The sequence below is a fragment of the Anser anser genome (assembly GCF_964211835.1).
Source record: "Anser anser genome assembly, contig: SUPER_W_unloc_9, whole genome shotgun sequence".
Lineage (NCBI taxonomy): Eukaryota > Metazoa > Chordata > Aves > Anseriformes > Anatidae > Anser > Anser anser.
In genome coordinates this window covers 223,910-237,617 of record NW_028154223.1, presented here as the reverse complement: position 1 = coordinate 237,617, position 13,708 = coordinate 223,910, and the positions used below count along the sequence as shown (strand labels likewise).

Below are 13,708 nucleotides of genomic sequence, written 5' to 3'. Positions count from 1 at the left end.
GTGGAAGCTGGTGACGGGTGGTGTCCCTCAGGGGTCTGTCCTGGAACCGGTACTGTTTAATACCTTCATCAGTGACATAGACGGTGGGATCGAGTGCACCCTCAGCAAGTTTGCAGATGATCCCAAGCTGAGTGGTGCGGTTGATACAACAGAAGGAAGGGATGCCATCCAAAGGGACCTGGACAAGCTTGAGAATTGGGCCCACGTGAACCTAATGAGGTTCAACACATCCAAGTGCAAGGTTGGAGCACCTGGGTTGGAGCAATCCCAGGCACGAGTGCAGACTGGGAGAATAAGAGCAGTCCTCTTGAGACCAGCCCTGCAGAGAAGGACTTGGGGGTTCTGGTGGACGAAAAGCTTGACACGAGCCAGCAGTGCGTGCTTGCAGCCCAGAAGGCCAACTGCATCCTGGGCTGCATCAACAGAGGCATAGCCAGAAGGTCAAGGGAGGTGATTGTCCCCCTCTACTCTGCCCTTGTAAGGCCCCACTTGGAGTACTGCATTGAGGTCTGGGGCCCACAGCACAAGAAAGATGTGGACCTGTTAGAACGGGTCCAGAGAGGGCCACAAAGATGATCAAGGGGCTGGAGCACCTCTCCTATGAAGAAAGGCTGAGAGAGCTGGGGCTGTTCAGCCTACAGAAGAGTAGGCTCCGGAGTGACCTAGGGAACCCTACCAGTGACAGGTTGCCAGCCTGATGTAACCCCATTTACAAGAACTCCCAACCCACCAGCCAATTGTTCACCCATCTTATCATGCTTTTATCTAACTGCATTCTGGTCATTTTGTCCAGAAGGATACTGTGAGAGACAGTATCAAAAGCTTTACTGAAATCCAGAAAGATTACATCGACTAGCTTTCTTTGGTCAACTAGCTGGGTGATCTTGTCATAGAAGGAAATAAAGTTTGTTAAACATGACCTTTGCCTTGTGAACCCATGTTGTCTCTGACCAATGACTGTGTTGTCCTTCAGGTGTTTTTCAATAACTCCCAGAATAATCTTCTTCATAATTTTACCAGGCACTGAAATGAGACTGACAGTCCTGTAATTGCCAGGATCTTCTTTCTTGCCCTTCTTGAAAATTGGTACATTTGCCAGCTTATAGTCAACTGGGACCTCTCCAGATTCACAAGACCATTGAAAAATAATTGAGAGAGTTCCTGCGATGACATCAGCCAGCTCTCTGAGTACTCTGGGATGAATCCCATCAGAATTTATATGCATCCAGGTGGAGCAGCAAATCCTGCACAAGTTTGGGTTTAACTATGAGTTTATCATTCCCTCAGTCATGGTCATCCAATTCAGGGCAGCTGGGGTCCCAGAGCCCATCACTAGTGTTGAAGACAGGCAAAAAATGCAGTAAACATCTCTGCTTTGTCTATGTCCCTGTTTATTAGGTGACCATCCTCATCAAGTATCGGACCAATGTTTGCTCTGGTCCTCCTTTTCCCGTTAACATATTTTAAAAAGCCTTTTTTCTCGTCCCCCACACTGCTGGCCAGCTTCAAATCTAACTGAGCTTAAAAACTGACCAGCACTGATGGACCCCAATGTCTTTAAAAGCAGTTTCCCAAGGGACCTCACTAACTAGTACCCTGAGCAGTCTGAAGTCTGTTCTCCCCCAGTCTAGGGTTGAAGTTTTGGTGGCAGTTTTCCTTCTTTCACCAAAGATTTTAAACTCGACTACTTCATGGTCGCTATGGCCAAGGCAGCCACCTATCGCCACTTCACCCACCAGACCCTCCCTGTTTACAAGCAACAGGTCTAGGAGAGCACCTTTCCTAATTGGCGCTCTTAGGGCTCCGTTTTAGGATCAGTCCTCTTCAATGTTTTCATAAATTATTTGGATGAAGGACTTGAAGGTTTTTTGAGCAAGTTCGCAGATGATACCAAATTGGGTGGATCTGTTGACTCCATCGAGGGTGGTGAGGCCTTGCAGAGAGATCAGGAAAAACTAGAGAGCTGGGCAAGCACCAACAGTATGAAGTTTAACAAGAGGAAGTGCCAGATTCTGCACCTGGGAAGGGGCAACCCTGGTTATATCTACAGACGGGGGGATGAGATGCCGGAGAGCAGCCCCACAGAAAGGGATCTGGGGGTTTTGATTGACAACAAGCTGAACATGTGTGGTGGTTTTATTCAGCTGGGCAGCTAAGCTCCACCTTAGCCGCTCAGAAACTCTCACTCCCCCTCCTCAAAGGAAAAGGGGGAGAAAATATGATGAAAAGGGCTCAAGGGTTGAAATAAGGACAGGGAGGTAACTCAACAATTATCATCACGGGCAAAACAGACTCGGCGTTGGGAGATTAGTGTGACTTCGTTCAGGCCACGATAGTCCACTGTTAGTCTCCACTCACCATTAGACTTTCGCACTGGCCATATGGGACTATTAAAAGGTGAATGAGTCTTGCTGATCGCTCCTTGGTTCTCCAGTTGACAAATTAGCTTATGGATGGGAATCAGGGAGTCTCGGTTGGTGCGATATTGCCGCCGGTGCACAGTTGTGGTAGCGATTGACACCTGCTGTTCTTCGACCCTGTTGTGGTTTAACCCGGCTGGCAGCTAAACACCACACAGCCGTTCGCTCACCCTCCCCCCTCCCTCTCTGGGATGGGGGAGAGAAACGGGAAAGTGAAGCCGGTGAGTTGAGATAAAGACAGTTTATTAAGACAGGAATATAATAATAATAATAATAATAATAATAATAGTGATAATGATAATAGTATTAATAATAATAATGTGTAAGAAACAAGTGATGCACAATGCAATTGCTCACCACCCGCTGACCGATGCCCAGCCTATCCCCAAGCAGCCGGCCCCCCACCCCAGCCAGCCACCCCTATATATTGTTTAGCATGACGTCAGATGGTATGGAATACCCCTTTGGCCAGTTTGGGTCAGCTGTCCTGGGTCTGTCCCCTCCCAGCTCCTGCTGCACCCCTAGCCTGCTCGCTGGCAGGACAGAGCGAGAAGCGGAAAAGTCCTTGGCCTGGTGTAAACACTGCTCTGCAACAATTAAAACATCAGCATGTTATCAGCGCTCTTCTCATCCTAATCCAAAACATAGCACCCTACCAGCTACTATGAGGGAAAATTAACTCTGTCCTAACTGGAACCAGGACAGTTATCCACCCCTTATTCCATACCATTTATGTCATGCTCAGGTTACACTCTTTCCAATACCTTGTAATTAATCACCATTTTCATCTATGATATATAGCAATCATGGTAGTGATGACATACAGTATTATATAATAATTAACATACTACAATTCAACTCATGGGCTATTCTCACCCAGTATCAAATCCCCTTGAGGTACACACCGGACCTCCCCATTCTTTTGCATTACCCACCAAGTGCATCCAGGTCCCTGAGCAAAAGCAATTCCACGAATGGGTTTGCCTTTTCCTGAGGCAGGAGTAGCCCAGACTGTTTTACCCAGCATGTTTCTTACGTGCACTACAGGAACTTTATCCCCTTCTACAGTGCGTAACAGATTTGATTGGGCAGGTCCAGCTCGGTTGGCAGATCCCCCAGTATTGACTAACCAGGTGGCCTTTGCCAAATGTGTATCCCAATTTTTGAATGTCCCAGCACCCATTGCTTTCAGTGTAGTCTTCAACAGTCCATTGTATCGTTCAACTTTTCCAGAGGCTGGTGCATGATAGGGGATGTGATACACCCACTCAATACCATGTTCTTTGGCCCAAGTGTCTATAAGGTTGTTTCAGAAATGAGTCCCGTTGTCTGACTCAGTTCTCTCTGGGGTGCCATGTCGCCATAGGACTTGCTTTTCAAGGCCCAGGATAGTGTTCCGGGCGGTGGCATGGGGCACAGGATATGTTTCCAGCCATCCGGTGGTTGCTTCCACCATTGTAAGTACGTGGCGCTTGCCGTTGCGGGTTTGAGGGAGTGTGATGTAATCAATCTGCCAGGCCTCTCCATATTTATATTTCAGCCATCGTCCTCCATACCAAAGAGGTTTTGACCGTTTGGCTTGCTTGATTGCAGCACATGTTTCACAATCATGAATAACCTGTGCTATAGTGTCCATGGTCAAGGCTACCCCTCGATCACAAGCCCATCTGTATGTTGCATCTCTACCTTGATGGCCTGAGGTGTCATGGGCCCATCGGGCTATAAATAATTCACCTTTATGTTGCCAGTCCAGGTCCACCTGAGCCACTTCAATCTTAGCAGCCTGATCCACCTGCTGGTTGTTTTGATGTTCTTCAGTAGCCCGATTCCTGGGCACATGAGCATCTACATGGCGTACCTTTACAACCAGGTTCTCTACCCGGGCAGCAATATCTTGCCACAATGCCGCAGCCCAGATGGGTTTGCCCCTGCGCTGCCAGTTGTTCTGCTTCCATTGCTGTAACCAACCCCACAGGGCATTTGCTACCATCCATGAATCAGTATAGAGATAGAGAACTGGCCACTTTTCTCGTTCAGCAATATCTAAAGCCAGCTGAATGGCTTTCACCTCTGCAAACTGACTCGATTCACCTTCTCCCTCAGCAGCTTCTGCAACTCTTTGTGTAGGACTCCATACAGCAGCTTTCCATCTCCGATGCTTTCCCACAATACGACAGGACCCATCAGTGAACAAGGCATATTTCTTCTCATTTTCCGGTAGCTTGTTGTACAGTGGGGCTTCTTCAGCACGGACCACCTCCTCCTCTGATGATATCCCAAAGTATTTGCCTTCTGGCCAGTCCATAATCACCTCCAAGATTAATTAAAATTAAAATTAAAACAATTATCATCACGGGCAAAACAGACTCGGCGTTGGGAGATTAGTAAAATTTATTGCCTATTACTGTGAGAAGCTAAGTAAAGTATCAAGGCTTAAACTAACTAATGAAACCCTAAATGTGATGGATGTAGAAGGGACTGGGATAACGGTGCTATTTTTTGGGGATACCAGGCTGAAACTAGGGATAGAATGATCACTGGACAATTATTGTATGTACCCGAGGCAGGGACTAACTCCTTGGGAAAGGATTTGATTATGAAATTGGGCATTTGAATAGTAAATTGTTAGACTGGAATAATGGTGATATTAATGGGGTGCTCTCGGACCCTGGGAGCAAAGATATATTTGCCTTTGAGTGGAAAGACCCTGAAATGGGGTAGAAGCAGCAATACAGATGGACAGTTTTACCTCAGGGGTTTACAGGGCCACCAATTTATTTGGGCAAGTTCTAGAACAAATATTGGAGCAATTCCAACCTGCATAAGAGGTGTTACTGTTACAATATGTGGATGAGCTTTTATTGTCAGGACAGGAGAAAACAGCTGTGAAGGAAGCCACTAACAAGCTATTCAACTTTCTGGGAAAACAGGGCTTAAAAGTATTGGAAAATAAATTACAATACGTAGAAAGAGAAGTTGAATATTTAGGGCATCTAGTGTATGAGGGAAAATGAAGAATAAATCCAGAGAGGATTCAGGGAATTGCTGAGCTACCCCTACCCAAAACTAAAAAGAACTAAAAAGTTTTAAGAGAAAGAGGTTTTTAAGGAATTAGGAGCCACAAAGTCCGAAGGAAAACAGATACTCCCTGAGGGGAGAGAAATGCTGAATAAAGTGCTAATGAGGCAAATACTAACTGGTTTACATCAAGAGGGTCACTGGGAAATTCAAGCAATGTGTGACACTGTGCTATGGAAATATGTATGTGTAGGAATATATATACTTTGGCTGAACAAGTATGCAGGAGTTGTGTAGTATGTCAGAAGGTAAATAGGAAAATTATCTGCAGTCAGGCCAAGGGGAGCGAGAACCAGGAATTCAACGCTTCCAAAATGTACAGGTAGATTTTACAGAACTCCCTAGAGTAGGTAGATTTAAATACTTATTAGTCTTGGTCGATCATTTGTCAGGATGGATGGAAGCTTTCCCTTCAGTATCTGCTACTGCGAACATAGTAACCAAAGTAATTCTAGAACAAATAACTCCCAGGTATGGAATTGTTGAAAATATTGACTCTGATCAAGGAAATGACTTTATGTCAGAAATATTGCAAGGGCTATGTGGACTCTAGGAATTAAGTGGAAACTTCACGCTCCTTGGCATCCTTCCTCTTCTGGAAGGGTGGAGCAGATCAGACAGCAAGGAAGCAATTGACTAAGTTCTGGAAACTCGGCTTCCCCAGATGAAGTGCTTACCTTTGGCACTTGTCCGAATTCAAACTGCACCAAGAAAAGATGTGGGAGTTTCACCATATGAAATATTATTTGGATTGCTGTACCTGGACAAAGGGAATGAATTACCTCAAATTGAGACAAAAGATGCTTTTCTTAAGAACTATATACTCGAGCTGTCGTCCTCTTTGTCATCTCTCAGGACCTGTGGATCGTTAGCACAAACCCCACCCTTGGAAGTCCTGATCCATCCATTCCAAGAAGGAGAGAATCGAAGCTGCAACCTGAGTGGGATGGACTGTTCCAAGTGCTCCTGACTACTGAGACAACAGTAAGAACAGCTGAGAAAGGGTGGACTCATACCTGGGTAAAAGCATCGGTTAACCCTGAAACCTGAGAGACTGCATTAACAAAGACTTTTAAAGTTAAAACTGTTAAAACTATCTATTGTAAACCTTTAACTTCTCCTTAGAAGAATTCTTAATGAATTAATGAGTAAAAGGGATTGAATTACACAGAACTGGAGTGTTTCCAGGGAACGCTTCCTGGAAGTGGGAGAACGGGGGGGGGGGGGGGGGGGGTATTTAATCCCCACCAGAAGAATCCTTATTAGTTTGTGATTTTTATTGTTTTTCTTTATTATTATTCCTTAATTATTGTAGGGATATATATATAGAAATGATGTATTTTAAGTTTATCTTAGTAATACCTATTCTCAATGGATTAGTGATAGGATAGAGGGAAAAATCAGCATTTCCAATTAATCCAGAACATCTCTCGAGTTCTGTCTCGAAATAATTGTTGGCTTTGCACCCAAATGCCTAGAAAGACTGAAAAGACTTTGTCCCTGATTGCTATTTCCAGCAGCAACTGTGTCTGGATTCTCTAGATTTCTCAAAATGACAGATGATACTCAGTCCCGGGAAGGAATAGATTTTGACGTTGAGCTCCCTACACGTAATCCTGGCTACAATATACTGTGTTATCAAAGGTGCCATTTAAACAACATTGATAGAAACTCAGGGGGCAATAGTACTGACCCTGGGTGTGGAAATATTATCCATGAAGTGGGGAATAATCCATACTGTACCGAATATGGTAGCTACAGGAATGCTAATATACATAATGCACACCAGATACAACATGAGAATCCTGTAACCGGATTGCCTGTCCCAGATGGCAAGGGGTGGTACTGGCTATGTGGCCATAAAGCCAGGAAGGTGTTGCCCCTAGGATGGAAGGGAGCTTGCACCCTGGGGGCAATAATTCCAAATGTAACTATTATGGAAGACCCACAGAGCCAAAGCCCCCTTGAAACCACATGCAGAATTAAGCGGACTCCAGATAATCCTCTAGTAAAAAGAAACAGGGCATTTCACTGTTTTGCAAAGTGGTTTCTACCTTGGTTAGGGGTGAGTGAATTAGAAAAAGCTATTGTAAATATGCCAGCTATAACTGAAGAACTATAAAATAACACTCTGGATGCAAGAAAAAGGAGATAAGTTTGAAAAAATAGTACTCTAGAACTGAATGGTATTAGATTTATAAATAACCTCATAAGGAGAAGCGTGCACTGTAATTAATGCTAGTTGCTGTATATATATAGATCAAATAGTACGAATTTGACTGACCTCAAAAATATTTGGGGGGAAAAAAAACAACAACAAGATCCTACATAGAGTGGCTCAAGATGGCACTTCGTGGGGATTTAGAAACATTTGGGAGAAACTAACTTCGTGGTTACCTCAATGGAATTGGCTCAAACAACTATTTGTTGGTATTATAATAATGATGGCATTATATATCTGTCATGCCCTGTGACATCCAAAGAAAAATATTGCACCTTAATGTTGGAAAAACTCAAGAGTGGGGGATGTGAAGAGGTGCAAAAACAATAATAGGAGTAAGAAAATAAGAGGGGGGAATTGTGAAAATGTTTTTGCAGTCTAATGTTTTTGAAGTAGAGTGTGTTTTTGCAGTAGAAAACTAACCTGTATTCAAAGTTAATTGTGTAGTCACAACAAAGAGAAATGCTAAGTAGATAAGTGGACGGTAGAAGGCCTCACTGTTCCAAAATAAGGTAGAAGACTGAGAAAAACAGGATGAGCAGTGTGAGAACAGTAAAAAACAAAGATCACAAGTTCTCTAAACATAAGTAAGGAGAAAAAAAAAAGGGAAAAAGGAGAAATTAAAGGGTTGATCAAAAAAATTGTACATATATGGTATAGAGGAGCATCGAGTAGCTTGTAAACCTGTAGTACTCAGCCAATGAGGAAACAGGGGAGGTGATCAGGTGTCGGGTAGTAGGGAATAAAAGGTTATGATATGTTTACTATAATGTGCTCCTAATTGGCAGGATGCCTGCCATTGCAATCGCGAATAAAATAGCTTCACAGAAGATCCTGTCTGAAGAAAATTATTGAGATTTTTCTCACTAACAAGGTAGACAAGTGAGAAACAAAGGAAAGAAACCAAAAACACCTTCCCCCCATCTACCCTCTTCCACCTCCTCCCCCTGAGCAGCGCAGGGGAACCGGGAATGGGGTTGCGCTCATTGTATAGCACTTCATCTCCACCGCTCCTTTTCAATCACTCTCTTCCAGTGTTCCAACGTGGGGTCCCTCCCACGGGATGCAGTCCTTCACGAACTGATCCTGTGTGGACTTCCCACAGGCAGCAGCTCTTCAAGAACTGCTCCAAATATGGGTCCGTACCACAGGGTCCATCCATCAGGAGCACACTGCTCCAACTGGGGTCCCCCATGGGCAGCAGCTCCTGCCAGGTCACCTGCTCCTGTGGGGTCCCCTCTCAATGGTCTACAGGTCCAGCCCGGAATCTGCTCCGGCAGGGGTCCTCCACAGGCTGCAGTCTCCTTCAGTGCAGGTCCACCTGCCCCACTGTTGCCTTCTCCATGGGCTGAAGCATGGAAATCTGCTCCGCCGTGTTACACCATGGGCTGCGGGAGGACAACCTGCTCCACCATGTGTGCTGGGTTTGGCTGGGATGGAGTTAACTTTCCCTGCAGAAGCCCATACAGTGCTGTGCTCTGCACTTGTAGCTGGAACAGCATTGGTATCACACCAGTGTTTTGTCTATTGCTGTGCAATACTGGCACTGCATCAGGACTCCCTCCAAACCCCCCAAGAGCCAGCAGGCTGGATGTGGGCAAGAGTCGGTGAGGGGTCATCACCAGGGAAGTTGACCTAAACCAACCAATGATGTCACACTCAGCAATAAAAGGTGGGAAAGGGGAAGGAAGGGGGTGCTCTCGGTGTGGAAACATCTGTCCAAACAACCGCTACGCGTATTGAGGCCCTGCTTCCCAGGACGTGGCCGAACATCACTGTTTGATGGGAAGTAGAGAGTAACTGCTTTTCTCTCTCTGTGCTTCCACGAGGCCTTCAAAAAGGCAAACTTTTTATTTTTTTCTCCCCTTCCTTTTCCCTTTAATTAAATCATCCTTATCTCAAACCTTGAGCCCTTTGTGTCGTATTTTCTCCCCCTTCCCCTTTGAGGAGTGGGAGTGAGAGAGCGGCTGTGGTGGAGCTTGGCTGCCCACCCAAGTAAGACCACCACACCATGGTCTTCTCCAGAGGCCGCAGGGGAACTTCAGTTCCAGTGCCTGGAGCACCTCCTCCCCCTCCTTCTTCACTGACCTTGGTGTCTGGAAGGCTATTTCTCACTCATCGCTCTCCCAGCTGCTGTTGTGCAGCAATTTTTTCCCTTTCTTAAATCTGCTCTCACAGAGGCACAAACAACATCGCTTATTGGCTCAGCTCTGGGGAGCAGCAGGCCCCTTATCTAACATGGGGCAGCTTCTGGATTATTCTCACAGAAGCCACCCCTGTGGTCTGCCCCGCTACCAAAACCTTGCCATGTAAACCCACTACAACATGATCCAGCAGTGTGCCGTGGTGGCCAGGAGGGCCAACTGTGTCCTGGGGTTCATTAAGAACGGCATTGCTAGTCAGTCAACTGAACTGATTATCCCGCTCTACTCTGCGCTGGTGCAGCCTCACCTTGAGTACTGTGTGCAGTTTTGGGTGTCAAGAAAGGTATAAAACTGTTAGAGAGTGTCCAATGGAGAGCAACAAAGATGGTAAAGGGTCTAGAGGGGAAGACATATGAGAAGTGGCTGAAGTCACTTGGTCTGTTCAGCCTGAAGACTGAGGGGAGACCTCATTGCAATCTACAGCTTCCTCACGAGGGGGAGCAGAGAGGCAGGCACTAATCTCTTCTCTCTGGTTACCAGCAATAGGACGTGAGGGAACGGCTTGAAACTGCGACAGGGGAGGTTCAGACTGGATATCAGGAAAAGGTTCTTCACTGAGAGGGTGGTCATGCACTGGAATAGGCTCCCCAGGGAAGTGGTCACTGCACCGAGCCTGCATTTCAAGAAGCATTTGCACAATGCTCTCAGACACGTGATCTGATTTTATTTTCTTCTTCTTTTTTTTTTTTTGGGGGGGGGGGGGCGGGTAGACCTGTGTGGTGCCAGGAGTTGGACTCGATGATCCTTGTGGGTCCCTTCCAACTTGGATATTCTATGATTCTGTAACCTTCTTGCAGATTTTCAGCACTTAAAGGGGGCTTATAAAAAAAGATGGAGAGCAACTTTTTTCTCAGTTAGACAATGACAGGAGAAGGGGGAACGGTTTTAAACTAAAAGAGGGGAGATGTTAGATTAGATGTTAGGAAGAAATTCTTCACTCGGAGGGTGGCGAGGAACTGGAACAGGTTGTCCAGAGAAGTAGTGGATGCCTCATCCCTGGAGGTGTTAAAGATCAGGTTAGATGAGGCCCTGGGCAACCTGAGCTAGTGGGTGCTGTCCCTGCCTATGGCAGCGGGGCTTGGAACTAGATGATCTTTAAGGTCCCTTCTAACCCAAGCTGTTCTATGATTCTATGATTCACCTTATCATCACAAATGCTCTAGCAGCAAGCATCTGTTACAAAGACTGGAAGCTACAAGTAACTGAGGGGAAGGAATTCACAAGTAGCCTTGCGCTGTTTCACACATCCATGAACTAGAGATAATGAGAAAGTAAGCGGTAGAAACAAAAACTTGAGCAAGGTCGAGATAAATAACTTGGCTGCAGTGTTAAAGATGAGCTTTGCGCAGTGGCCAATTGCTGGCTGGCTTGAGGCATGTGTCTGAGGGTCTCTAACCAATTGTATGACCGATTCGGGTACGTGGACAGCGTATGGGGCTACGGGGAAAGTATATGTAGTGGAGAAAAAACTGCAATAAACGTCTCCTGTTCACGAGCCATCGGGAGTCCGTGTCTTTCATCCCTTCAAATGGTGACCCCGACGTGATCGGGAAGAGAGCAACGCTGAGAGAAGCATCCGGAGGGACCGCAGTCGAACGACTCAAGCTGGCGGCGGGACCGCGGCTTTAATCCCGGGACATCACCTCAAGAAGCAGGTGAGCGGCTGGGGCATTAACTATGGGAGCTAATCTATCAGCCAAGGAGAAGGTGATAGTTAAGTTATTGACTCAACTCCTGGTAAAAAGAGGAGTGAAAAATGACCCGTATAAAGTGAAACTATTGCTAAAGTTCTTACAAAAGCATGGGGCCCCAGCAACAGCTTCAGTGGCATTTGATGTAAAAACTTGGGAAAACGCGGGGACAACTATATGGGACGCTGCCTCGCAGGGAGATACAACAGCTGCTGAGGTGATGACAACCTGCCCCTTAGTAACTGAGACATTGAGATCATGGCAAGTGGAAAAAAGGGCACAGACAGCAGCCGCTCAGGCTACGCAGGTGGGTGAAATAAAAAGCGGTGACCGCGTACCACCAGAGAAAGTAAACCTTATAGACTTGGGAACAGAGGCGGACACAATATCTCAGCGGCTGTCCGCGCCGCTGCCACCGCCCACAGGGCCAGAGGCGCCACCCGACGTGGGTCCCTTTGACCCCCGAGATCGTTGGAAACAACTTCAGAGAGAAGCAATAAAGGAGGGGGGGGGGGGGGGGGGCACAGGGCTCGTTTTTCCATTCAAAGTTCGGGATCGTGGGCAAAATGACTGGCACCCCTTCCAGTGGGACCTTATTAAAGAACTGCGTAAGACAGTGACCAATTATGGGTTATCAGTCCCCTGACACAGTGCCTGCTGGAGAATATCATGACAGGACAGCTTTTAGTCCCCTTTGACATGCGACAAATGGCAGCAATGATATTAACTCTGACACAAAAATTATTATGGGAACAGAAATGGAGAGATTTCTATGAACATGCAGCGCTCCAAAATTTAGAAAGGCAGCCGGGGGATCCGCTTTTCGGAGCCGGTATACCTCAACTGATGGGTACAGACCTGATGGTGGATCCACGCCTTCAGGCGTGTCTAGATCCAGGCATCCTCCATCTGACTGCGACCCTAGCCCTCCAGGCAATGTTAAGAATTCCAGAGACCGGAAAGCCTGCGCAGCCCTTTACAAAGGTCCAGCAAGGGGTGTCTGAACCATACATGCAGTTTATAGATGGGCTTCGCGGTGCACTAGATAAGCAGATTGACAATCGGGAAGCAAGAGACGCCTTGCTACAAAGGCTAGCGGTGGAAAACGCAAATACCGATTGTAAAAAGGTGTTACAGGCTCTGCCCATGAATGCAACAATAGTGCAGATGATAGAGGCGTGTAACCGAGTGGGTTCTATCGAACATCATACCAAATCGCTGGCGTCCGCTTTTGCAACAGCACTAACCTTCAGTCAGGACCCACAGGGTAAGAAAAAATGCTATCGGTGTGGAGACCCGAGCCACCTAGTCTTCGCATGCCCCCAGCGTGGGCAAGGGGGCAACTCGCCGGCAGTTCCGCCCACTTTATGTCCCAGATGTGGGAAAGGACGCCACGGGGCGAGCCAATGCCGCTCTAAATACAACGCGGAAGGGCAGCCTTTGCCGCCGCGGCAGGGAAACAGGAAGAGGAGCGCGGGGCGGGGCCGCGCGACGACACAAGCACCCCCGCATCCCGGTCAAAGGAGGAACCTCCCACAAGGGAGGGCTCCAAATGTAATGCTGACGCATGGTCCAGCGCCACCTGCAGCCCCGCTGCCACGGTTACCACCGTGGACACCCTCTCAGCCAGAACCAGAGGGAGTGCCGGAGTGGATGCCTCCACAGTAACAGACGCCACCTTGTGGGGTACTCACGTTCATAAAATTCCATTGAACGTCAAAGGGACCAATTGGGAGTGACTGTAGTGCATTGCTGCTAGGACGATCAAGTACAACTTTGACCGAATTGTTTGTTTTGCCGGGGATAATAGATGCCGACTATAATGGACAAATCCAAGCTATGGCTTGGACACCGTCTCCACCATTGTCAATACCAAAGGGAACTAGAATTGCTCAATTGATTCTTTTCCAAGCAGTAGTACCAAAGGCTGTGGACGCTATCAGGGGAGCGGCAGGATTCGTGTCAACCGGGTTCCCCGAGGCGTTTTGGGCCGCCGACATAGCCCAGCATCAGCCAACGCTTACTGTTACCCTTTGGAATAACTCTGAGCACCCACCCTCCAGTCAATGCAAGATGCTGGTGGACTCTGGAGCA

The 13,708-nt window shown here is 46.9% G+C and overlaps 1 protein-coding gene and 1 long non-coding RNA gene across 2 annotated transcripts in view; both read right to left on the bottom strand.

The window, feature by feature from the left end:
- The window catches only part of LOC310888970, a 306,398-nt gene that overhangs the window by 68,850 nt on the left and 223,840 nt on the right, over positions 1–13,708 (bottom strand). The gene's annotated exons all lie outside the window — the stretch shown is intronic.
- Positions 3,719–13,106, bottom strand: LOC310888965 (uncharacterized protein). The gene is made up of 2 exons (XM_083852676.1): positions 12,862–13,106; positions 3,719–4,731 (listed from the first exon to the last, which is right to left on the bottom strand). Exon 2 carries the CDS (start codon positions 4,723–4,725, stop codon positions 3,730–3,732), a length of 996 nt encoding a protein of 331 aa, XP_083708802.1. The 5' UTR covers positions 4,726–4,731; positions 12,862–13,106; the 3' UTR covers positions 3,719–3,729.